The sequence below is a fragment of the Amblyomma maculatum genome, chromosome 3 (genome assembly GCF_055883805.1).
Source record: "Amblyomma maculatum isolate TAMU_Amacu chromosome 3, ASM5588380v1, whole genome shotgun sequence".
Classification (NCBI taxonomy): Eukaryota; Metazoa; Arthropoda; class Arachnida; order Ixodida; family Ixodidae; genus Amblyomma; species Amblyomma maculatum.
In genome coordinates this window covers 149796970-149821335 of record NC_139346.1, presented here as the reverse complement: position 1 = coordinate 149821335, position 24366 = coordinate 149796970, and the positions used below count along the sequence as shown (strand labels likewise).

Below are 24366 nucleotides of genomic sequence, written 5' to 3'. Positions count from 1 at the left end.
AAGGAAAGGTCTTCGTTGGAAAGTTCTTGAAAGAATATATTTGTGCATTTATTGTCGATTCGAGTTATTGTTCAATTCGCTCTCGCCCTATTATCTGATCTACTGACCATCCTGGTTAGCTCATTTGGTAGAGCGACTGCCCCGGCAAAGTGGTGGTCCCGGTTTTATCCCCTGATCAGGATGAATTTTTCTTTAATTACGAAGTTTCCGAGAAAGCTGTACAGCTTTCCTTTGTAGCCGTGTGGCTGTGTTTGGGTGGTTGTCAATGAGTAATTACTCTCGTGTTATAAAGTCGACTTCACCTTGGGGGATTCCCCTAAATATTCGACCGACCTCCAAGAAACGTAGTTGGAGTTCTGCTGTACGCTTTACTGATTCTATTCTTTTTTCTCCTTGTTTTTGTTTGTTTGCCTAAATGCCATCGCATAAGTCTTTGTTTTTTGATGATGTTACTTTTCCTTGACTTTGGGTAATAATTATGTACTCAAATATTGTACTTCTTTTTTCTGTACGCTGATATACAGGGTGCTATGCTGAACTAAATGGGGAGGGGGTGGAGGGCCTTTTTGCCAGTCCCCAAGGGAACTGTACCATGTTCTCTTAATAAACTTTGATTTGATCAACGCTGCTAACATTTGGACCGATTGGCACGCTTGCCCGACGTTTCCGTGGTCTCGGATATCACTGTGCAGCGTAGTATTTTATTTCACCGCTGTTGTTTTCCTGGATGAGCTTGAACGGCAGGACTTTTGTTCCACGTTTGAACTTACGGCGCGCCGCACGAAGTACATCTTCCAGAGGACTAGTCGTAGAAATAGTCAAGATAAGTAGCCTAGAAGATATGTGCGCGGCAAGGAAAATGCCATGCTTAAAAATTTTGGTTCAAATACTAACAATAAGAGGCCGGAAGGAAGCGATTTAGGCCTGAGGTGATGGTAGTTTTGCAAAAAAGTAGCTTTTGACCTCCAGTATGCGAATCCGGAATACTTACTTTATTTCACCGAAAACGTTACTGCCGTCCACTTTTAGGTTATATAGTGCTTAATGCGCACCATTTCACATCATGGGGAATAGTAATCACGTGAGGAAGACGAAGAACACTCAGCGAGGAGGCATCTCTCTTGACATCGCTTGACTCCGGCGCCCATCTCTCGCGATGAAATTGTGGCCTGCAGCAGGTTATTCTGCTCTGCTGCAAGCGTGAGCCATCGCACCTAGGCAAGAAGCCTGAAATCGAATAAGCATTTTTGTGCAATTATTCTCGCTAACTTGATCAACTTTGATATAACCTGAAGATCGGGCAGCTGGAGGGCTCGCGCCAGGCCCACCGGCATGCATTAAAATCATCTCGTTGTCATCGGTCATTATCTGTCCGTTCATCGGCTTGCTGCCCCGTAACATTTTGGTTAGAGATGCGTAGTACGTTCATAATCTCTCCTCATTATTGCCCGGAGCTTCGGTGCCCTGTGTGCTTGCGCCGTCGGAAGCGGGTTCTTAGGAGCCATCACCTGGAATTTCTCCAGCCTGCCGAACCTGAAGTGACATCGCCGTTCTCCCGCCCCATCCTCCGCCCCAACCACGAGACACAACGAAGGAGAAATTCAGCCAGATTACCGATCTTAACTGAGACGCCACCCAACACGACCACAGGACACGAAGAGAGATTCGATCGACAAGATGACCCCACTGACCCGAGACACCACTACACACGAGGACGTCACCCCTGGCCATGCCATGCGTTGGTCAGCTTTGCCTAGGCCATTGGATCTTGGCTTCCTGTGGCCTGAAAGCCTCCTGGGCCCGGCTTCATCCTGGGATCATCGTGGCGGAAAGCCGTTGTTGTTGCTGGCTTCTTGAAAATTGACACGTACCCACTATGTGGGAATGGACAAGGTGTAGTGCCGTAAGCAAACTTGATTACAGGCACAAGCTTGGCGCAAAGCGAGAATGTAAAGGATTATAACAACGCAGCTAGCTATAAAAATTTTGGTTTGAATTTAATAACTGCTGCTGATTTTGTATTTTTATATCTTGTTGCGCAGTCGTTATCATTTACTGTATAATGAACATTTAGTTCTGTGGTATTTTTTTTGCTGTATTGTGTTTTACTGTTTTAGTTCACCCTCACTCCCCTCTGTAATGCCCTGGGGTCCTAAGGGTAAATAAATAAATAAATAAATAAATAAATAAATAAATAAATAAATAAATAAATAAATAAATAAATAAATAAATAAATAAATAAATAAATAAATAAATAAAAGTTTGATATAAAAACCTCGAGGCATTTTGAGAAGTGTTAACAAGTTAACTTAGCAGTTGCTATGATGTATTGATGGATAATTATACAAATAGTGTCCAACGCAGATCCCTTGGCACTCCCACCGAATGACAGTAAAACGGATATTGACAAGGGAAGTACTAGCCTAGAGAGGGGTACCTCAAGGTATGTCCTTCTCTCAAGCATGAACCGCCGGCAAGAGAGCAGAAAATGCTCTATGGATTCCACTTCACTAAATGATGCACATAGGTTTATTGGTGTCCACCCACATCTGCATAGGTATAAATTCAAGCCTGGAATTCTGCACCGCAACAGCATGATTGATACCTCACACTGCCTGGGTTTACATGAAAGGACATTCCGATTATATTGATATGCTGTGCTCAGAAGCAGTGGGATGAACACTAATAGGCAGAAAAGCAGTGGAATTCGGGCTAAGCAGCTGACCGTTCGCTGCCCCTTACTTGACGTCCCCATACCTTGTACATAAATTAGTTTTACGAATCGCTACTTCGTAATACTTGGTGGTAGGTGCTCGGTATCGATCCTGGACCCATTCGCCATTCGAAAGAGCCAAACCTGGCCGGGCTACCGCCATCGTTGTCCAATATTAACACCTCGGTAGGAAACGACCAGCCTGTGGGGACGTCTGGGACGTCCCCACAGGCTGGTTACGGGACAGCGTTGAACAGATAAGATATTGGCCGAATCAACTCGAGCCGCGTAAGTTTTCTGGAACGTCTGATGAAGATGTCGAAGAGTGGCTCACACATTACCAACGAGTGAGCAAGTATAACCACTGCGACACGACTATGCAGCCGTCGAATGTGTTTTTCTTTCTTGCGGACACTTCACTCTTGTGGTTCCAGAACCGCGAATTTTCTCTTACCTCTTGAGGCGGTTTCATGGAGGAACTGAGAAAGTGCTTCGTTGACACCTTGTTGTGCAACAAAAAGGCCGAACAAACCCTTGCCCAACAAGCTCAGCGGCCAGGTGACACATTCACCGTGTACATAGAAGTACTAAAGCTTTGCAGCACTATTGACTGTGCCATGACAGAAGAGGATACAGTTGGCCACCTTCTGAAAGGATTTACAGAAGATATCTACAATTTCCTTATTACGAAAGAAAGCCTCGCACTTCGTGCGACGTCGACCCTCATTGCAGGACGTTTGAGGCGCTAAAGACTTGGCGTATCGCCCCCAAGTTTTGTCGTCTTCCCAGCATCCCAACCGCTGCCTGGGACGAGGGCTACAACCGTGACGGTGATGACATGTTGTCCGTCATTTGGAGGATCGTCCAAATGGCTGAGAAATCTCTGCATACTACCGCGCAGACAATCTACCATGAATGTGCGCGCCAGACGCAGCGTTTTAAATCACCGTCCTCCTTGGCCGTGTCAAGCTACAATCGCCCGCGACGTAGTACAGCTAGCAATCCAGCAGCTGACCCCCTCCAGGGCCGTTTTCAAGCCGCTCTGTGGAATATCAAGAACCAGGGCCGCGAGGCTACTACCACCCCTCAAACGACTTCACCATTCCTACACCTCGCCGCTACTACCATCCCAAAAAATTACGAGGGACTTTAGAGACTAAAGTAGGGAAAGGCCTTAGTGCCGCATTCTGCTACGCAACTGTTGCGTATGTAGATAGATGGATTTATTCAAAGGAAAGGCAGAGAGGTTGGCCTGAATGTTTAAAATCTGGCCTGCTACTCTGCACTGGGGAAGGGGAAGGAGAGAAGAAATAAGATCATGATGGGTGACGATGTGGGAGAAGGCATATGAAATATATATACAGGCACGGCAGCTTGCTTTACAAGCGCGAATCAAGTCCGATGGCGCTCAAAAAAAAAAAAAAAAAACGGCAAAGAGCGTGCACTGTCTGGACACCCTTCCCCTTGTCCTGCCAAGTTCACAGCAGCAGTTCCTCCGACAGAGAACTCTTGTCCACATGCTTCAAAGAAGCTGCTAGGACATTTATTTCACACGCGTACACTGGGCACACCAATAATATATAGTCCCCATTCTCGGTGATGCCCCAAGTTGCACATTCCGGGGAGTCCACTTGTCCAATTAAATGTAAATACCTGAGCGTGAACGCCATGTTTAAGCTAAGTTTATGTAGCAAGGATGCATGATGAAGCGGAATATCACGCGGAATATAAAATTGCAGTTTTCGATCGAGCCTTTTTAGACGAATGTGTCGGGCGTCTGGCTGGGCCCAGTAAGCTGCCGTAGCATTATTCATACAGTTCGTAAGAAGACACGTCGTATCCGCTCTTGAAAAAGGCACAGCTGTTTGGAGGCCATTTCTGCGTGTACTATTCGCTTCAACATCGGCCAGTTCATTTCCATGGAGCCCGCAGTGGGCAGGGATCCATTGGAACATTATCCTGTGGCCTTCCAGTCGAGCAGACGTGAGGAACTCCATAATGATTAGTTCCAGAGACTGGTAGACAGTGTGGCGTAAGAACCTAAGCCGGCGTAAGTGAGGCCAACACCTGTGAAACGCCACTAATGCAAAGGCTATGTCCTATTCTTAGTCAGTGCACGTGAAGAAGCCTTTGTGGGTTCCGAGCCAGTTAATGTAGCGGAGAAGGGTTCTCTAAATTTATAGATTTGCTCATCCAGTAGAATGTAACGCGGCATTCGAGATTTACAGCTAAGCTGGGCAAATATATTATATTTCGTTCTACTGGCTCAGCGGACAAAGAAGCACACTAATAAGGATATACTAACTGCTAGATTCAGTGAACTTACTCAGCGCTTCATGCATATGAAAGAATATGGGCTGCTGAAACGAACCTAAAAACAATAAAGATGTAACTGTGGTCTGAAAATACCCCTGCGTTCTTTTCTTGTTTGTGATGTAAAGCAGTCTGAGTGACATGGTACGTAATCTTTTACTTGAGCCACGCTTTGTGGGGCATAAGATCGAACGCATGAGCCATTTATAAAATCGAGTCCCTTCTAACATATCGATACATCGTGTCCGGTGATCTCGTAAAAGGAATAAGAAATAAGGATCTCCTAGAGTGTAGATCATTAGCAGGATCCTTGGAAATATGAACATATAACGGAGTGCCAGCTTCATGATGCATTTGATTTTCCGTTTTTTGAAGCGCACATATTTTAATACACTTGATGTCCAGTTAAATTTTTCTTAAGAAAAATACCCTCGCCTACTAGATCACGAGTACGCAGTTACCCTCGCGACAAATAACAATCATTTGCGTTTATAGCCGGCCATATCATTCCCGCTTTGTTCTCTAAATTCTAAGAAATGTCTACTTCGATCTGGTGTGCTGGTCGGTTAAATAAAATATCCTGAAGATATTCTAACAAAAATTTAGTTTCTTTTTTGAGATTTGCTTTTGTGAAATCTTTTTGTCGAGATGCACACTTCATCTTTACTAACATTAACGTCTGGGTGAATCCACATAGAATGATCCTTCCTATGTGTAGATTATGAAGGGCATGGGAGAAGAGACATGCATCGGTCTCAATACCTATTCATTGGACTTCTCTCTTCAAACAACGTCGTCAGTGCACACTAAGGTGTAGTGGAATGGCAAGTCAGATATAGGCGTCGAATTTTCTTTTAATTTCGAGAATACATCCTTGAAATTCGGTACTATAAGGCTTTGGCTTGGTTTATGGGGTTTAACGTCCCAAAGCGATTCAGGCTATAAAACACACCGTAGTGGAGCGCTCCGGAAATATCGACAACCTGGCGTTCTTCAACCTGCACTGAAATCGGCCAGACATGAGTGCCTTGCTTTTCGCCTCCATCGAGAAGCGACCGCTGCGGCCGGGATTCAATCCCGCATCGTTTGGTTCAGCATTCGAGCGCCCTAACCAGTGCACAACCACGGCGGAGGTATAATGAGGCACCAGCGTTCGAATATGTACACAGAACACGAACAAATTTTGGTAAGCAGTACCTGTACATGGGGACATCTCACGGGGAAATGTACGTCATCGGGATAACTATTATCGCGTCCGCGTTTACCGCTTGTCTCACAATAATGCTCAAGGATAGGCCAAACGGAATGGTCGCTTGATATCTCTCTTTGTCTAAGTGAGATATATCGTCAATGGGCTACCTTGTCTTTATGGTTAAGGGGCATGATAAAGGCATTACGTTAACGCAGTCGCCGTGTGCAAGGCGGAAAAGTATGTATATTACCTCGTCTTTCCCGTGTGATGTTTTTGAGAGTTCACTCGATAAACGGATGGCGTATAGGATGTATTGCAGCAAACCATTTTGTGAGCTATAGTACAAGATTTCGTCAATATACTGGTTTAAAGAAAATGCCTGAGTAGACCCGCGAAACGATATATAGGTCCCTGATTTCAATTTCACCCACCGAAAAAGACATTTCTTTACAGTATTATGTGGACACAGAAGAAAGAAGATAAAAGTCACGACATCAGTTAACTTGATAAACGGATGGAGTATAGGATGTAGTGCAGTAAAACATTGTTCGAGTTATAGTCCAAGTTTTTTCTCAATATACTGGGTTAAAGAAAATGCCTGAGTAGACCCGCGAAACAATAGCGTCGCTGAGTTCAGTTTCACCCACCCAAAAATGCATTTATTTACGGTATTATGTGCACACAAAAGAGGGAAGATAAAAGTCACGACATCAGAAAAAAAAGTCAAGTGGAAAGAGAAGCCTCGGAAACCAATAAAGCTAAACATGTACTGTCTACTGTAGGACGTCGTATGCATATGGAGTTCAAGGAAGGAAACAACAAAAAGTTATACTTTGAATTTTATTTTAGTTTTGTTAGCGCAACAGCCAAACAAGTCAACAAAGGCGTTGTCACTGTCTTGTGCGTGCGACTCCGGAGGCGTACCTTGCCAAGCGATGCTTCTTGAGTCACTTCCGTCTCTGCAGCAGGTGAAGAAAATGGACTTTCTTTCAGCGACACATTTGTGACGGCAACGCTTTAATAATTAAATATAAAAAGTCTAACAATTAAGGTTGAAGAAAACATTTGAAACTTCGCGATCGACAGTTCATTTACATTTCATTTATTGACACGATTACCCTTCATGACAATAAAGTACTTAGTCTGATATCCACATTCAGTAATCGTAAACGCTATAATCACCATCAGTGTTACATCTAATGGTTGCTACGGCGCCTCTAAAAATTGCAACACAATTTGATTTGACCTTGCTATTCGGCCAACGAATTATTATTATTGATGATTAAGGGTGCAGGTGATGCGCCTGGTTGCCGGTATGTTGGTCACTCGAGAATTCTGGCATATTTGCATTGCTTGTCAATCGTCTGCAGCTTGCACCATTGCACCTTGAGAGCGAGGTTTACGCTGACGCCTTTATTACTGGACGCCTAGCCGCTTAGCGCTCTGTATAAATATGCTACGCACTATTAGTATTCCCGTGGAACACATCCCTTTTACCCAATGAGCCGCTTTTGTGTAACGTCTACTCAATGTTGAAATTGTATCTTTCCCTTTCTGAACCCTGCGTGGGCCAGAAAAGTTAATGAAATATATCCCCTTTCACTGCTGAATTTACGGAGCAATTTATTCCCAGCCGCTGACTTAATATGCGTACTTATCTTGATAACCTCCCCCATAAATACACTATTTCGTCACGCTTACCACTTGAAGATTGGGGTGTATCCGTAAGCGCCCACTCCATATCCGTAGCTGAGGCCGTATGGGCTGAGGCCGTACCCGTAGCGGAGGCGCAGGGGCTGAGGCTCGACCCTGTGGCTGTAGCTGATACCGGTGGTGCGGTAGCCGTACGGGGTTTGCACGTTGTGCACGGTGGGAGTCACCGGCACCGTGCGGTGGACGCCGGTGTAGGCGGCGGCGACGGGAGTGGCGTGCACCGTCGAAACACCGGGCACGGTGGGGTAGCCGGCCACTGGCACGGTGGGGTAACCGGCCACCGGCACGGTTGGGTAGCCGGAAACCGGCACTCCGTACGTGGGCACATAGCTGGCGAGGGCGTTTCCCAGCAGAGCCAAGAGGCACAGGACCTGTAACACATAATGTGTTATGCTTGGTTAGTCTGTAAGGATGACTGGACAAACCGAATTAACGGAGAAGGAGTGAAGAATAAATTGAGGGCACATGAGTGTTCACTACGACATTACGTGACATTGTCGTATCTGTGATAAATCTAAATTATATGCACATAAATTAGGCACTCACGTTTATACACTATTATTAATATTATTTTAGCCATGGCAAGGTGGCAAGGATTTTAACATGTGCGATGGTCAGTCAGTGAATTTATATAAATGGCTGATAGGGGATACTGGCTCAAGAAAACGATTCAAGTGTTATAATCTCAGAGTTGCAGTTGGAACGAACTCGAGGATTAGAAGGCATGTGTTAAGATGTGTCACAGACTTGAGAACTCCTTCACAAAACAATTTGCTAATAATTATTACACCATAGATGCCTCGGCCCACAATCTCATAAGAGCGAGAATGTTAAGGGTACTTACGGCAATCATGGTTGATTTGATTTCTTGCTGCTGTGAATAGCTCGAGAAATGATACTTGGACAGCCTTGCTCATTCCCCTTTTATACCCTCGTCAAAAGACCCCAGTCATGGCGTGTCTGCGTTCTGCCTACAAATTAGTGTCAGCCGTTTTTTTATTTTCTTTTGATTTTGAATCCAGGTGAGCCTTAAACTACAGCAACCGGTCCTGTCCCCCGAAAGTCATGAACTGTGGCTGTAAATAAGGGCCACAATCTCTTGCTTGCTGTCACTTCAGTACGTGCTCCCCGTCTTTGACTAGCGTAATGTGAACAGGAGAGAACTAGAACTTTGGCCACAGGGGTTATTTTAAAATCATGCAAGGCACGAATTCGAGTTCAAAAAATATTCAGCTGTCAATCAAGAGATTAAACAGTGCTAACCGATTTCGGCCGTTGTCAACCGTCTTTTATCTGCAAAAGAACGTCACGCGTTTTGCAGCCTTGAACTGTTTTGCTTCGAAGCGCTAAGCGTTTTTTTTTTTTTTCATAGCATTTTTCTTTGAATACATTCCATCCTGTTACTGCCACGTTCACCTTGCTTTCTGCACCACCACCGAGGTCGAAGTCGTTTCACACGGTCACTAATGACACGTGTTTTAGCAGGTCGCATTTTGGTGATACATTCAAGAGGACTTTTGTTTTTACGTTTGTAGCTGCAACATCAAAAGGCGATGTATATGGGGCAAAGGGTTTCCATGTTGTTGGATGCATCATTCGTCGACTTTCGCGTTAACCTGCGATCTCACATGAGCATATGGCTTGGTTGAAGCGCACTATTTCTCAGTACTCAGTATTCTAAGTACTCAGGCTGTGTAAGTACAGCTGCGCAGAACGAGTTCAACGGCCCTGTTAACATTCGTCTTATGTAGTATTTAGGACAGTTGGAGAGTATGTGCTTAGGTTGGCCATACGCATTTACGTACGTGTACCCTAAGTAATTCTAAGTTATTAACTGCTTGAAATCCAGAATTCATTGTGTGGAGGAAATGCTGCACCGCTTGTTGGCACACACCGTATATAAGCCTAGTTGTGGATAATTAGAACACAGCGTATAAATTTTAACTACTGCGAATCTGTTCGAGGTATAACTGACCCCTAAATTCTAAGAAGGAGGTATTTTTTTTTTGCCATACTTTCTGGAGATCAGAACTGAAGCTTGGGTAGTGATAGGAGCGCTACTCTCACTGCTTTTCTAGTAAGCAAAGTGTCCTGGGCAGATGTAACCAAGCCATCAAGGCGAAATCTTAATTTGCCACAATTTCAACTGATACCATCATCGCCGTTGTGCTCTACAAGTGGTCGCTGGCGTGACGCCATCGGATTGGCGACGTGATAATAGGTGGTTAGCTAGCGGATATATGCATTGTATAAATAGTGTATGGATGCCAAGTGCTATTTTTTAATTTTTGAAAGCCGTTTTTTCCAGGCTGCATACCTTGAAAGACAGGAATTAGTATATCGCATTGTATAAATGGTGTATAGATGCTGACGGTTACGGATAGTGATACCAGTAAGATCATAGGTAGTGACGTCATGGTCAGTGGTGCCATAGTTTGTGGCAAAACAAGAATTGAAATGTAGAATGACAATAAAAATTGAAAAAGAAAACTAAAAATATCAAATTATAAGTGGTAAGGAGAAGAAATAATAAAACATAAATCAAATAAAGCTATGCGAACAATACTTACGGTGGAAGATTCATGCTTTCTCCATCTCGTAAGCAGTCTTAAGTGCCTTGCGTAATTATTATGAAACGTGAAGTCTACCAGACTAATTAAACTGAGAGGAGTTGAAGCCCTCTCGATCTAGTCAGTAGTATTTGTTTTCGTTCCTAAAACGTAATCAACTACCGAAGACTGATTAGCTAACTTTTTAAATATTATCTTGAGGAACGGTGAGCAAAAAAACAAAACAAAAAAAAAACAAGGTAAATCATCTCTGAAAACGATTAGCTGCGCCATTTCCATCGAAGTATGATTTACATAGCTTTACTTATTAGGTTTAAAAAATAGACATCACGTCACCAGCTCTGCGCTCACATTTATCGCTCAGGGCTCACAAAAATTTCGTCGGAGGCAGCACTCCAGAGAAAGACTGATTTAGCTTTTTTGGGGGGTTTCGCGTGGGGCTCTGAAGTTGCACCGCCGTGTAACGGGGAAGCTTTATAATATTTAGCGGGTTATTGTTAAATGCCGGGAAAGTAACTACTCTACGTAAACAGTTGCTTGGTGCAAACATTTCAGTCAGCTGTTTTTTAAGATGATGTACAATTTTGATTTTAAATTTATTTTTAGTTTAGTTCAGTTCAGTCGTTCAGTCGTGTCCGACACTTCGTGACACTATGGACCATGTCACGCCACGCTTTCCGGTCTCTCACTATCTTCCTAACATCACATAACTTCATCTGCAGCGCCTCGAGGATGCCATCTAACCATCGCGTTCGCTGGCTACCCCTTCTCCGGCGACCCTCAACCTTTCCCAACATCAAATCTTTCTCCAGCGACTCCTCTCTTCTCATCAGATGACCAAAGTAGCTGAGATTTACCTTAGAATTTGACCCTCCAATGAGCAGTCAGGGTTTATGGTCGACAATATCGACTGATTTGATCTTCTGGCAGTCCAAAGAACTCTCAAGAGTCTCCGCCAGCACCGCAATTCAAACGCGTCAATTCTTCGGCGGTCAGCCTTTTTCACAGTCCAACTCTCGCATCCATACATCACAACTGGAAAGACCATAGCACGAGTTATACGGATTTTGGTTGGCAGACTAATGTCTCTGCTCTTTATTAGACGGTCAAGGCTAACCATGGCTCTCTTTCCAACAAGCAGGCGTCTCCTAATTTCATGGCTGCAGTCTCCTTCCGGAGTAATCTTGGAGCCCAAGAAGAGAAAATCTGTCACAGCTTCCACTTCTTCTCCCTTGATGCTCCAGGACTTGATAGGGCAAGACGCCATGATCTTTGTTTTTTTAACGCTCAGCTTAAGCCTAAACTTCTCACTCTCTTCTTGTACGCGCATCAGAAGTCTCTTGAGTTCCACTTCACTTTCTGCCATTAAAGTGGAATCATCCGCATATCTAAGGTTGTTGATACGTTTTCCAGCAATCTTCACTGCAGCTGAAGACTCGTCCACACCGGCCTTCCTCATGATGCACTCTGTATATAGGTGAAATAGGCAGGGCGACAGTATGCAGCCTTGCCTCACTCCTTTCTCAATCGGAAACCAATCAGTAAGACCATGCCTAGTCCTGACTGTGGCCTCTTGCCGTTCATACAGGTTCCTGAGGAGACAGATTAGGTGAATTGGAACTCCCATCTCTTGGAGAGCTTGCCACAATCTGCTGTGATCTACGCAATCAAACGCTTTCGCATAATCAATAAAGCAGAAGTAGATGGGTTTCTGGAACTCTCTTGCTTTTGCCATGATCCAGTGAAGGTTGGCAATTTGGTCTCTAGTTTCTCTGCCCTTGTGAAACCCAGCTTGCACGTCCGGAAGCTCCCGATCCACATACTGCTGCAGTATACCTTGGAGGATTTTCAACATCACCTTGCTAGCATGCGAAATAAGCGCGATCGTGTGGTAGTTGGAACAACCTTTGGCACTGCCTTTCTTTGGAATGGGGATGTAAACTGACCTGCTCCAATCCTGTGGCCACTGCAGGGTTGTCCAAATTTTCTTACATAATGTGTGCAGAATGTTAACAGCGTCATGGTTGAGGTTTTGAAGCAACTCAGCTGGAATGCCATCAATTCCGCTAGCTTTGTTCTTAGCAAGGCTGGCTAAGGCTCATTCAACTTCACTCTTCAGGATGCCCGGCTCGAGATCAGTAATCAGAACCGTGTTATGTTGGGTTTGCACACCCGGGTCCTTCTTGCAGAGTTCTTCTGTGTATTCCTGCCACCTCTTCTTTATCTCTGAGGCTTCAGTAAGGTCCTTGCCTCGTTTGTCCTTTATCACGCCCAGCTTAGCACAGAAGCTTCCTTTGATATCTTTGATTGTCTTGTACAGAGCTCTTTTGTTCCTCAATTGGCTGTTGTCACTAACTTATTTATTTTAACTATTTTATTTTTATTTATTTTAAGCAAATAACTAAACATATAACTAATTAGCATTTATTAATTAACCAGTTTCCTCATTTTACATTGCCCCTATGATGTCACACTGGTTCAGAGTAGTCATAAACATCGTAGAGCAGATGATGATAATGTGAAATCCCATTAGAAAGGCGCATGTTTAAAATTCCGAATGACTTAGGGGGTGCTAGTCGGGAGCGCGACCCAAGAAAGCACATGTAATCAAAAGTTATCAACATAATGTTTGGCTTCGGAAAGAACCTACAGATACAGCCGATCGTTAAGCATTAGCGAATGTTTTAAAATAAAAAGTATGATAAAGTACGCGGCGTCATTTTCAAGTCAGCCTATCTTTAAAATACCTCGAAAAATGTCTATTAATTGCGAGGACAGAGGTACCCCTGAAAAGCTCATAATCTGCTGAGTGCTTTTCGCAATCGCGATAGCTTCTCAAGTGGTCCAACATACTGCCGCGCAAGCTAAATTTCCTCCTAAATAGGCTCAACTGATTCACGTTTTTAAGATGAATACAGTCCTCAATCTGATAAAAAAAACCGCATATACAGCAGCATCAATGCTCCATTCATGCGGAGAACGCGGATGTGCCAGCGGCGTGTCAAGAAAATCAGGGTTTGTCGAAATAGTTGAGATCACTCGTGAAGTGGCGGAATTGAGAAGGGATTGATACATTTCATAAAGTGTGATAACATCACAGCAACGTGACTCAAGCGTAGGTGGGACATATAGGGATATTCATAAAAGGAATTGCCCTGAAACAGAATTTTAGGATGAGATATGAACCAGAAACCGGGATCCACAGATCCTGAGCCAAAAACTTTCCCCCTGGGGTGCGCAGGCATGCTTATGGAGTGTTCTGCAATTTTATCGGACCAATCTTGAGAAAAAAAAAAAGACTATCCCGCTTCAACTATAGGCACGTTTACGGTAAAACCATGCTAAAAGCTCGCGCGTTGTTAGCCCCTTTTGTTGTGCAGCAAGTCTTACAGTGATGCTTGCCTGGTGTGGCCCACATGATGGCAAACCAGAACCGTCGTGCGAAAAGATTGAAGGAGCGAATGATGCGAGCGCCAATTTTCTGGTGAAGGGCTTCGGCGGCGCCATCTAGCATCATCAAGAAAACGTGCCATGCTTACCTGGGCGCTTGAAAACCGTGCCACTTTCGTCCAGCGACGCCAGATGGCGCCACAACTGCCTTTTGTCGGCGTTCATTCTTTAACTGTTTTGTTTAGATAATTATTCTTTTTTCTAGGCTATTGCCATTCGCAGAATCTATTTCAACACGTGTTTGCTAGTCGTATTTGTGTCTTTCCTTTGGAGTTTGTATATTCTGAGAATTCGTAGTAGAAATAGTTCTTTTGATACATGCCTTAGATGTGCAATCAAAGGAAGGTAAAGTGTACTCAGTGTGAGGCGCAGGTTAACCTCAAGGAAACGCGTTTTGACTCGGCAGAGGAAACGGAAGGCGGTGACTTTTTGTGTCGGTGTTGCCTGCTGAGTGCGCGCCTAGATAAATTTGAACGAGAAAAGGGTGGTTTAGTGTCTCGTGTGGATGCCTTAGAAAATGAAGTAGGTTTATTAGGACAGAAAATCAGGAACTGCTGGTACAGCTTCCTCAAATGGAAAAAGAAAATGGCCGACTTGGTCTTTGGAAACGACGAAGACGGACATTCCAGTGCGGGCCATGTGGCTGGGACCAACACTGGCATGGAAGGCATAAGAAAAGTAGGTCAGGCGGATCCCAACCGACGGTTATTTAGAAGCAACTACTAAGAAGTCGGGAAAAAAGGAAGAAGTAAGGAAGAAAGAAAATCCAAGAGAGAAGGACACAGATAACCTGAAGCAGGAGCTAGCAGTTGGGAGAGAATGCCCAGGCGCTTATCGCCCGGGATTCCAACATGAGCAGGTGCAGGCGAGATATCATGGAACGTGTAAAGGGTGATAAGCGGGTGTTGGAACCTTCCCAGGGATGACAATGAGGGCAGGGCTGAAAGAGAGTAAAAATAGGCTGTTGAAATGTTCCGCAGAGCGCAATATGGTGATAGTAGCTGCGGTGCTAAACGATGTCCTAAATGGTGACGCTGCAGAAGTGGTAGAAAGTTTAGCTAAGGGAGTTGACGGTATCAGGGAGATAACACAGCAAGCGCAGATAGTTCTATGCACAGTACCGGAGGTGCTAGGATCGAACGGAAAGCTGGAAAAGGACGTGGTGACAGTTAATCGGGACATAAGAAAGTTAAGCCTGGAGAAGCGTTTCGAAGTGGTTGAGGCAGGGAGGTGCATAAAGCAGGTTTTGGCAGGGCTTTTCAACGAGATGGCATCCATTTTAACAGAAGGGTGGGAGCAGAGATCGGCTGGCGCCGGGCAGGCAGGGCTGTAGCTTTTTTAGTGGGTCCGCGAGGACTCCGTGTACAAGGGTAGTTAGAAGTAAAGCAGAAGAAAGCGTAATATTGGAGGCTGAGCTCCCAAAAATGGCAAGGAGGATGTCTATAAAGAAATGTACAAAAAAGAGATTTAACACTAGGATCAGCTACATAAACATGCAAGGAGGTAGAAAAAGAGCGAAATGGCTAGAGATAAAACAGCAGTTGAAGGATGACAAAATAGATGTACGCTCTATGCGAGACTCATCTCGGGGACCTAGAAGATCCGCCGTTTATAAAAGGCTACGTCTGGGAAGGGTGCAACAGAACGAGAACGGAAAAAAAGGTTGGAGGGGTAGGTATGTTGATACACCAGGGAATAAATTGGCAAGGAATAAAATCGTCTTGTAAGGAACATATGTGGGTATCAGGAACAATCGCCGACCTAAGGACATGGCTAGGGGTAGTTTATTTAGGAACAGGACATCAATGCAGGCAAGAAAATAAGGATCTCGTTTAATGTTTCAGTGACGATATAAGCCAGTTAGTAGACGTTGCCGATATTATTGTGCTGGGGGACATGAACAGCCATATCAACGATCGGGATGGTTACACGGATTCTAACGGGAAGCTAATGCTAGATTTCTGTGAGCGACTCGACCTAGTTATAGTAAATAGAGAAACAAAATGCGAAGGACGAATCACGTGGGAATTCCGCAACAGGCAGACGACCATTGACGACTGTCTAATGTCGCAGGGAATTTATAGCTATGTCACAAAAATGGAAATAGATAAAGAAGGAGAGTGTAGTCTGGGAAGTGATCATAAAGGTATTAGTCTGCAGATGGGGCCCTTGATGAAAAGAGAAATGGAACTTAATCAAACCGTAAACGCAAACTTTAACGACGATCAAATAGCGCAGATAGCAGCAGACATGGAGGAAGCAATGGAGAAAAGCGCCATTTAAGTCTGGGATTATGAACAGGTAGAACTACTCATAAGGAGAAAAATTAAGGACGTTAAAGTAGGAATCCGCTGGAATGGAAAGAGGAAGCCACGGAGCTGGTGGAATAAGGAAATCAGGGAAGCCATTGAACAACGAATGCCGCTTCAATGGAACATCATCATCATCATGATCAGCCTGACTATACCCACTGTAGGGGGAAGGCCTCTCCCATATTTCTCCACTTAACCCGGTTCTGTGCTAGCTGCATCCACTTGACCCCTGCGGACTTCTTAATCTCATCCGCCCACCTAACTTTCTGCCGCCCCCTGCTGCGCTTTCCTTCCCTTGGAATCCAGTTTGTTACCCTAAGCGACCATCTGTTATCCTCTCTTCGCACTACATGTCCTGCCCATGTCCATTTCTTCTTCTTAATTTCCACTAGAATGTCGGTAACTTGAGTTATTTCTCTGACCCACTCTGCACGCTTCCTATCTCTTAATGTTACCCCTACCATTTTTTGTTCCATAGCCCTCTGGGTTGTCCTCAACTTAAGTAGAACTCTCTTGGTTAGCCTCCACGTTTCAGCGCCATAGGTGAGTACAGGTAAGATGCAACTGTTATATACTTTCCTCTTTAGTGATACCGGTAAGCTGCTAGACATAATCTGCGAGTGCCTGCCAAATGCGCTCCTTCCCAATCTTATTCTTCTTGCTATTTCCTTTTCATGGTCCGGATCTGCGGTTACTACCTGTCCTAAGTAGACATATTCGCTTACTACTTCCAGTACTTCGCTACCTAATGTAAACCTTCCCGAGGCTGTTGAACATTACCTTAGTCTTCTGCATATTGATTTTCAAGCCTACCTTTCTACTTTTCCTGTATAGGTCATCAATCATTATTTGTAGTTCATCTCCCGAGTTGCTTAGCAAGGCAATGCCATCAGCAAATCGCAGATTACTGAGGTATTCTGCATCTACCCTTATCCCTAACTGCTCCCATTCCAAGTCTCTGAATACTTCCTCTAAGCAAGCTGTGAATAGTACTGGGGAGATTGTGTCTCCTTGCCTAACACCTTTCTGGAATTGCTTCAATGGAACACCCAGAGGCAAAGAAAGCACAGGTATCTCAGGAGGAAATAGACCAAAAATGGGAGTCATATCAACAAAAACAAAACTTTATGTACAGGCCCTCGTCTAAAGTAAAATAAAGCAGTCCATCGATCGCTGGATGGCTGACATACACAATGCCACTAGAGGCGGATCAAGAAAATTCTGGAACCATATAAACTGGCTATAGGTAAAAAGAATCAAGGAAAGCAGGACCGGATTCAAGATAACGAGGGAAATTGTTTAAAGGGAGAAAACGCAGTGAACTACATTTCATCAGTTATAGCCGAGTCATTTAAGGGCGACGATAGGGTAATCTCCGCAAATCAGAAAGCAACACAAGGTAGCAGAATACAAAGCAGCTTAGAACTGACCGATCTAAACTGGAAAAAGGCAGAAAAAAATATTCCTAAAAACACATCTACAGGAATATATGAATTCCGATCGAGCTGATTAATGAACTTGGTCCAAGAAGTAAGGAAAAGTTAGTAAAAGCTTTGGAAATAGTCATAACGAATAAGCCAATTCTAGTCAGGTGGCGGCAGAGTAAAATCAATTTGATTTATAAAGGAAAAGGAGAAAGGATGCACATAAATTCATACTGGCCGTTTACCATAACATATGTTATGTACAGGTTGGCCATGCAGGCGGTGAAATTAAAGGTGCAAGCATGGGTAGAAAGTAACAAGATACTCGGAGAACTTCAGAACGGCTTTAGAACTGGTAGGCGCTTAGATGATAGCCTGTTCGTGCTTACCAAATGCATCTAAACATCTAGAGTGAAAAATAGACCTTTGTATTTGGCCTTTGTAGACATAAACGGGGCGTACGACAACGTAAACAGGGAACTCCTATGGAACATATTAAAAGAAGAAGGTACCTGTCATGAGATAACAGAGTTCCTACAGGAAATATACCGGGATAACAAAGTAGAAATTACATGGCAAGGGATGAGAAGTACGCAAGTTGTCAATGTATGCAAAGGATTAAAACAAGGTTGTCGTCAATAAACGCTGATGTTCATGCTTTATATGATAAATATGGAACGGATAATACAAGAATGTAACTCAGGTTCTAACCTGTCATATAGATTTGGCGCAAAGGTGGTAGAGCAGCGCCTCCCCGGTTTGATGTATGCAGACGATATTGTGCTGCTAACTGTGAGTCAGGAAGAATTGCAAACTCTAGTAAAGTATTGCGGAGACGAAGGGGACGGTCTAGGCTTCAGTTTTAGTGCAGTTAAGTCGGGTCTGATGATTTTCAACGGCTCAACTGATCAGGGTCTTAAAATACAAGACCATGAAATACCCAGAGTAGCAGAATATAAATATCTCGGCGTATGGGTAAACGAAGGATTGGCATACATTGAAAAGCATGAGCAATCACTTAAGGCAAAAAGGCGAAGGAATGCCGGGATAATGAAGCATAGGGCATTGTGGGGCTACAACAGGTATGAGATTTTGAGGGGTATTTGGAAAGGAATTATGGTGCCCGGGCTCACTTTCGGAAATTCAGTTTTGTGCCTAAAATCAGAGGTACAGTCGACATTAGAAATAAATCAGAGAGCCGTCGGACAATTAGCACTAGATGCCCACGGCAAAACCACAAATGAGACTGTACAGGGAGATATGGGCTGGGCATCTTTCGAAGTACGGGAAGCTCAGAGTAAAATATTATATGAGGAACGCCTGAGGAAATTATACAGTAACAGATGGGCAGCTAAAGTATTTAAATACTTATACCTAAAAAGCGTTGACTCACAATGGTGGAAAAGAACTAGGAAACTAACCAGTAAGTATGCTGGTCACAAAGACGAAGAAATAAAGAGCGTTAAGCAATAGGTGAAAATTACAGAAGGTAAAAATAGGATAAATTCGATGGAAAAGAAACAGTGTGGAATTATACCGAAAGTGGAAAATGCAGATCAGTAAGGAAGCTTTCTTTATTAACTCAAGAGGCAGTTCCCTAATTTTTGAAGCTAGATCAGGGTGCCTTAGAACACGCAGCTACAAAAAAAAAAAAATTAGCAATGAAGATGTCGTACGTGCAGTATGTGGTAACTCCACTGAAACAGTTGACCATATTATACTCGAATGTAATGGTATCCATCCGGAAGTCGATGCAGGCGCTGTCACTCTTCCTGAAGCTCTGGGGTTTGGAGATACCAGTGGCCGGGTGAATAAACTTGCGGTGAAAGCTAGCAAAAAGTGACTGGAAGATTGGTGGCTTAAAAGCAGACAAGTGGCATAATGTTAGTAATATAGAAACAGAAGCTCAGTAAATAGAATGAGGGTATAGTTAACAAATCTACAACAATAATTAAGATATAGGGAGGAAAATGAGGACGATAGTGATGTTCTGTGGTTCGTTCTTTTCCTTTGTGCACCCGTGGTGCGCTGTCAGAGACAGTAACGTGGTTCAGCGGAGGTTCCTTGCGCCAGAGGCGCCCCGTCGGAGACGGTATGAAGTGAACACTTGAAGACAAGAGTTGACGAGAAGAATTATCTAATATTTATATACACACTATTTACATCATTTACAACAGAGATGCAAGGTGGAACTGGCTAACTGGGAAATATTCCAACCTCGGCATAGCCGACGATGCAGGGCATCTAAACTTAGCCCAAAACGCCGGACTGGACCCTCGGGCTCGGTTTTAACCCCCTTAAGTCCAGCCCTAATTTACACAATGTCCAATCACAACAAACATCAACCTGATTGGTTCGTTGTGACGTACAGTTTCCACTTCAACTTTAAGAGGACTAAACCCTCGCCTACTGAAAAAAAAAGAAAAAAAAAAAGAAAACGCCAAACTTCTAGGGTCTCGTCATTCCTACATTACACTGTGCACCTGGCCGTTACAACGTTGGAGTCAATGCGTAATGTTGCCTCGCGGCCGGCAGCTGCCGTCGCTCACTCTCCTGCAGTGACTTGTCACACTGGCGACTCCGGCTTTGTGGTGCAAAAAAAAATGCGAGCAAAAAGAAAAGAGTGGCCAGTGGCCCTGCCCCTGCTCGCCTGTAACTAGGCTGTACCGCTTTTGTTATGGGCTAGCCTCCGCATTTCATCAGGTGCATGCTGGCGTGAATGGACGTCTCACCTGCGACTGAAGGTCGAGACGGCACACTCTACCTGGTGTGCACAGTACAGTATATATGTCCCCGTCTTCGAAGACTCACTGCCTGTCATTCAGCTAGTAACGCACCCCGCGCCTCGCGGCGCCATTATGTCTGTGCACCACCTGCGTTCACTCATGCTACGAGAACAGAGGAGCTAGGCTCAAAGCCACATAAATACTTTTCCCGACTTCCCGAGCTAAATCGTTGTGCCCGTCGCTCTCTTACAATGATAGCAGCTGCTACCACCGCGTTTCAAAGGGGACGCTCCTATATTCCATCTATCCATCGTCGAAAACGGCGTTGGCGTCTTTCGCCTCCTAATCTCGTGGCAGGTGGTCCTGGTTTTTCATCATGCGCGATGAAACCAGGTAAGCACCATGATGAAACTTAGTACGTAAGAGGAAGGTCAACGACGCTGAAGCTTTGGGCGCGGTTTCAGTGCAAATGAGCCTCCGGTGGAGTCGGGAGAATTTCGCAAAACAGTTTCGGTTAAGTTGCTGACTACTGTATCCGGCCTGGGTAAAGAAGGGCTAGATATCCACAGAAGAGTGGAGAGTTGGGCTTCTATCGGGTGATAGTTTACATAACATGGCACCTTAGGACTGTATAGTGAGTACGCTTGAGTTAAAGAATGAAGAAGTGAAGAGAGTAGTGACTAAGCGAGTAGTAGAGTGCGTATAGTACGAAAACGCGGATCCTGAAAGGTAGCCACAGGCGAGAGCCATCAACACTGGTGTGCGAATACCTTAAGAACAGTGGCCAAGAGTTCCTTATATTTTCCACCTCGTGATTTGCTTTCAAATGTGACCTTCTCATAGCCTTCTATTTAGACTTTCTTGGTATTTTCACCATGCTCAAGGAAAGGTCTTCGTTGGAAAGTTCTTGAAAGAATATATTTGTGCATTTATTGTCGATTCGAGTTATTGTTCAATTCGCTCTCGCCCTATTATCTGATCTACTGACCATCCTGGTTAGCTCAGTTGGTAGAGCGACTGCCCCGGCAAAGTGGTGGTCCCGGTTTTATCCCCTGATCAGGATGAATTTTTCTTTAATTACGAAGTTTCCGAGAAAGCTGTACAGCTTTCCTTTGTAGCCGTGTGGCTGTGTTTGGGTGGTTGTCAATGAGTAATTACTCTCGTGTTATAAAGTCGACTTCACCTTGGGGGATTCCCCTAAATATTCGACCGACCTCCAAGAAACGTAGTTGGAGTTCTGCTGTACGCTTTACTGATTCTATTCTTTTTTCTCCTTGTTTTTGTTTGTTTGCCTAAATGCCATCGCATAAGTCTTTGTTTTTTGATGATGTTACTTTTTCTTAACTTTGGGTATTGATTATGTACTCAAGGATTGTACTTCTTTTGTCATTACACTGATATACAGGGTGCTGTGCTGAATGAAATGGGGAGGGGGTGGAGGGCCTTTTTGCCAGTCCCCAAAGAAATTGTGCCATGTTCTCTCAATAAACTTTGATTTGATTTGAATTCTTTATCCCGGTCAACGTTGCTGACATTTGGACCAATTGGCAAGCTTGCCCGACGTTTCAGTGGACTCGGATATCACTGTATAACGTAGTATTTTATTTCACCGCTGTTGTTTTCCCGGATGAGCTTGAAAGGCAGGACTCTTGTTCTATGTTTGAACTTACGGCACACCACACGAAGTACGTCTTTCAGATGACTATAGTCGTAAAAATAGTCAAGATAAGTAGCTTAGAAAATATGTGCGCGCATAGAAAGTGACGTGCTTAAAGGGTTCGGTTCAAATACTAACAATAAGAGGCCGGAAGGAAGCGATTTAGGCCTGAGTTGATGGTAGTCTGACAAAAAAGTACCTCTTGCCCTCCCCCCAGTATGCGAATCCGGAATACTTCCTTTCTTTCACCGAAAAGGTTACTGCCGTCCACTTTTAGGTTATATAGTGCTTAATGCGCACCATTTCACATCATCGGGAATAGTAATTACGTGAGGAAGACGAAGAACACTCAGCGATGAGGAGGCATCTCTCTTGACATCGCTTGACTGCGGCGCCCATCTCTCGCGATGAAATTGTGGCCTGCAGCAGGTTGTTCTGCCCTGCTGCATCCGAGGTACTGCAAGCGTTAGCCATCGCATCTAAGCAAGAAACCTTATTTCAATTATTATTCACTTTAAGCAAACACCTGAGCTCTATTCCTGTGTTTGCTATGTGCTGACATGGTCACATGACAGCGGTACCTAATTACCTTCCGTGCTGCAGTATCATTAAGTAGTATTGGGGCACTTGCTCAACTTTCCACGTTTTCATTGCCTTTTGATGTCTTGTGAATACTACTCATTACATTTGTTGCTGTTATTTGGTAACGAAATTTAGTGTGGATAATTTAGAGTACTGCACGTTTCATTTTGTTTATTTATTAGTTTTTCTTGCTCTTTATCAATTTTTAGTTCTCTTACAATTTCGTGGCCCTCTTTGCAAAGAAGCAGCCGGCATTAGTGTAGAGGAGCAAATAGATGTTTTATTCTAGGCTTTGCATATTTCTAATTATTTTCATGCTAATTAAAAATGGGAATTATTTAGAAGAAGAAAAACGTTACAATGCAGTATGGTAGGTGTTGCATTGATATAACAGGACTCCCTCGGAAATTTCCGTACAGGTGTCTGTTCCAGTTGCTGTTAATGACGGCATATACGCAGTAGTAAATCCACCAATTTTTCATTTCCTGTCATTCGCCGTTCTAAAGCGTTTATGTGTGCCCGCATTAGAAGCCTAAGAACATTTTTTTCTTGATGCAGACATTGCTCTCCGTTCGTGCTAGTAGGCGATAATAATAAAAAAATTATTGCATGCGCCATAGATCCGAATTCGGAAGAACACCGTCACCTCACTCTTGTTCGTGCGTCTTGCCCTGCCCACCTGAAATGGAATAAGCATTTTTGTGCAATTATTCTCGCTATCTTGATCAACTTCGATATAACCTGAAGAATTGGGCAGTTGCTCTGGCTGGAGGGCTCGCGCCTGGCCCACCGGCATGCATTAATATCATATAGCCGTCATCGGTCATTATCTGTCCGTTCATCGGCTTGCTGCCCCGTAACATATTGGTCGCAGATGCATGGTACGTTCATAATCTCTCCTCATTATTGCCCGGAGCTTCGGTGCCCTGCGTGCATGCTTCGTCGGCAGCGGGTTCTTAGGAGCCATCACCTGGATTTTCTCAGCCTGCCGAACCTGAAGCGACATCGCCGTTCCCCCGCTTCGTCCCCCGCCCCGACCACGAGACACGACGAAGAAGAAACGCAGCCAGATAACCCATCTGAATTGAGACGCCACCAACAGGAACACAGGACACGAAGAGAGATCCGATCGACAAGATGACCCCACTGACCCGAGACACCACTACACACGAGGACGTCACCCCTACCTATGCCATGTGTTGCTCGCTTTTGCCTCGGCCATGGGATCTTGGCTTCCTGTGGCCCGAAAGCGTCCTGGGCCCGGCTTCATCCTGGGAAAGCAAACTAGCGCACTTCAAAACAAAGACACAGGAAGAGAACGACAACACAGCGCTGTGTTGTCGTTCGCTTCCTGTGTCTTTGTTTTGAAGTGCGCTAGTTTGATTTCCAAGATGATTTACCAACTACCCCGTTCTTCCACCCTTGCAAGTTACATTTCTAGTTCCTCGGGCCCTTTTATGTGGTTCTCTTCCGACCCATCTCGCCTCGTTGCTCTCTTGGCAGCTGCCGTTTGCCGTGCACGTTAAAAAAAACAAACAACAACAACAAAAAAAAAACAGCGCCGTGTTGTCTTTCCCTTCCTGTATCTTTGTTTTGATGTGCGCTAGTTTGCTTTCCAAGATGATTTACCGTTCTTCCACCCTTGCAACTTTCATCCTGGGATCATCGTGGCGGCAAGTCGTTGTTGTTGCTGGCCTTTTGAAAATTGACACGC

General features: G+C 44.3%; 1 protein-coding gene across 1 annotated transcript; it reads right to left on the bottom strand.

Moving 5' to 3' along the window:
* Window positions 1–1753: 1753 nt before the first annotated feature.
* Window positions 1754–23922, bottom strand: LOC146196424 (uncharacterized). The gene is made up of 4 exons (XM_084597006.1): window positions 23840–23922; window positions 7920–8324; window positions 7143–7233; window positions 1754–1930 (listed from the first exon to the last, which is right to left on the bottom strand). Exons 1-4 carry the CDS (start codon window positions 23920–23922, stop codon window positions 1754–1756), a joined length of 756 nt encoding a protein of 251 aa, XP_084453132.1.
* Between the last annotated feature and the right edge of the window lie 444 nt (window positions 23923–24366).

What these genes read in the sequence shown, in the direction of transcription:
- LOC146196424 (XM_084597006.1), bottom strand. Translation starts at nt 23,922, where the DNA reads ATGAAGCCGGGCCCAGGACGCTTTCGGGCCACAGGAAGCCAAGATCCC. An exon ending in GCGAGCAACACATGGCATAG is followed by an intron (nt 8,325 to 23,839) that starts GTAGGGGTGACG and finishes AGACTAACCAAG; the next exon opens with CATAACACATTATGTGTTAC. An exon ending in TACACCCCAATCTTCAAGTG is followed by an intron (nt 7,234 to 7,919) that starts GTAAGCGTGACG and finishes TAATTATTAAAG; the next exon opens with CGTTGCCGTCACAAATGTGT.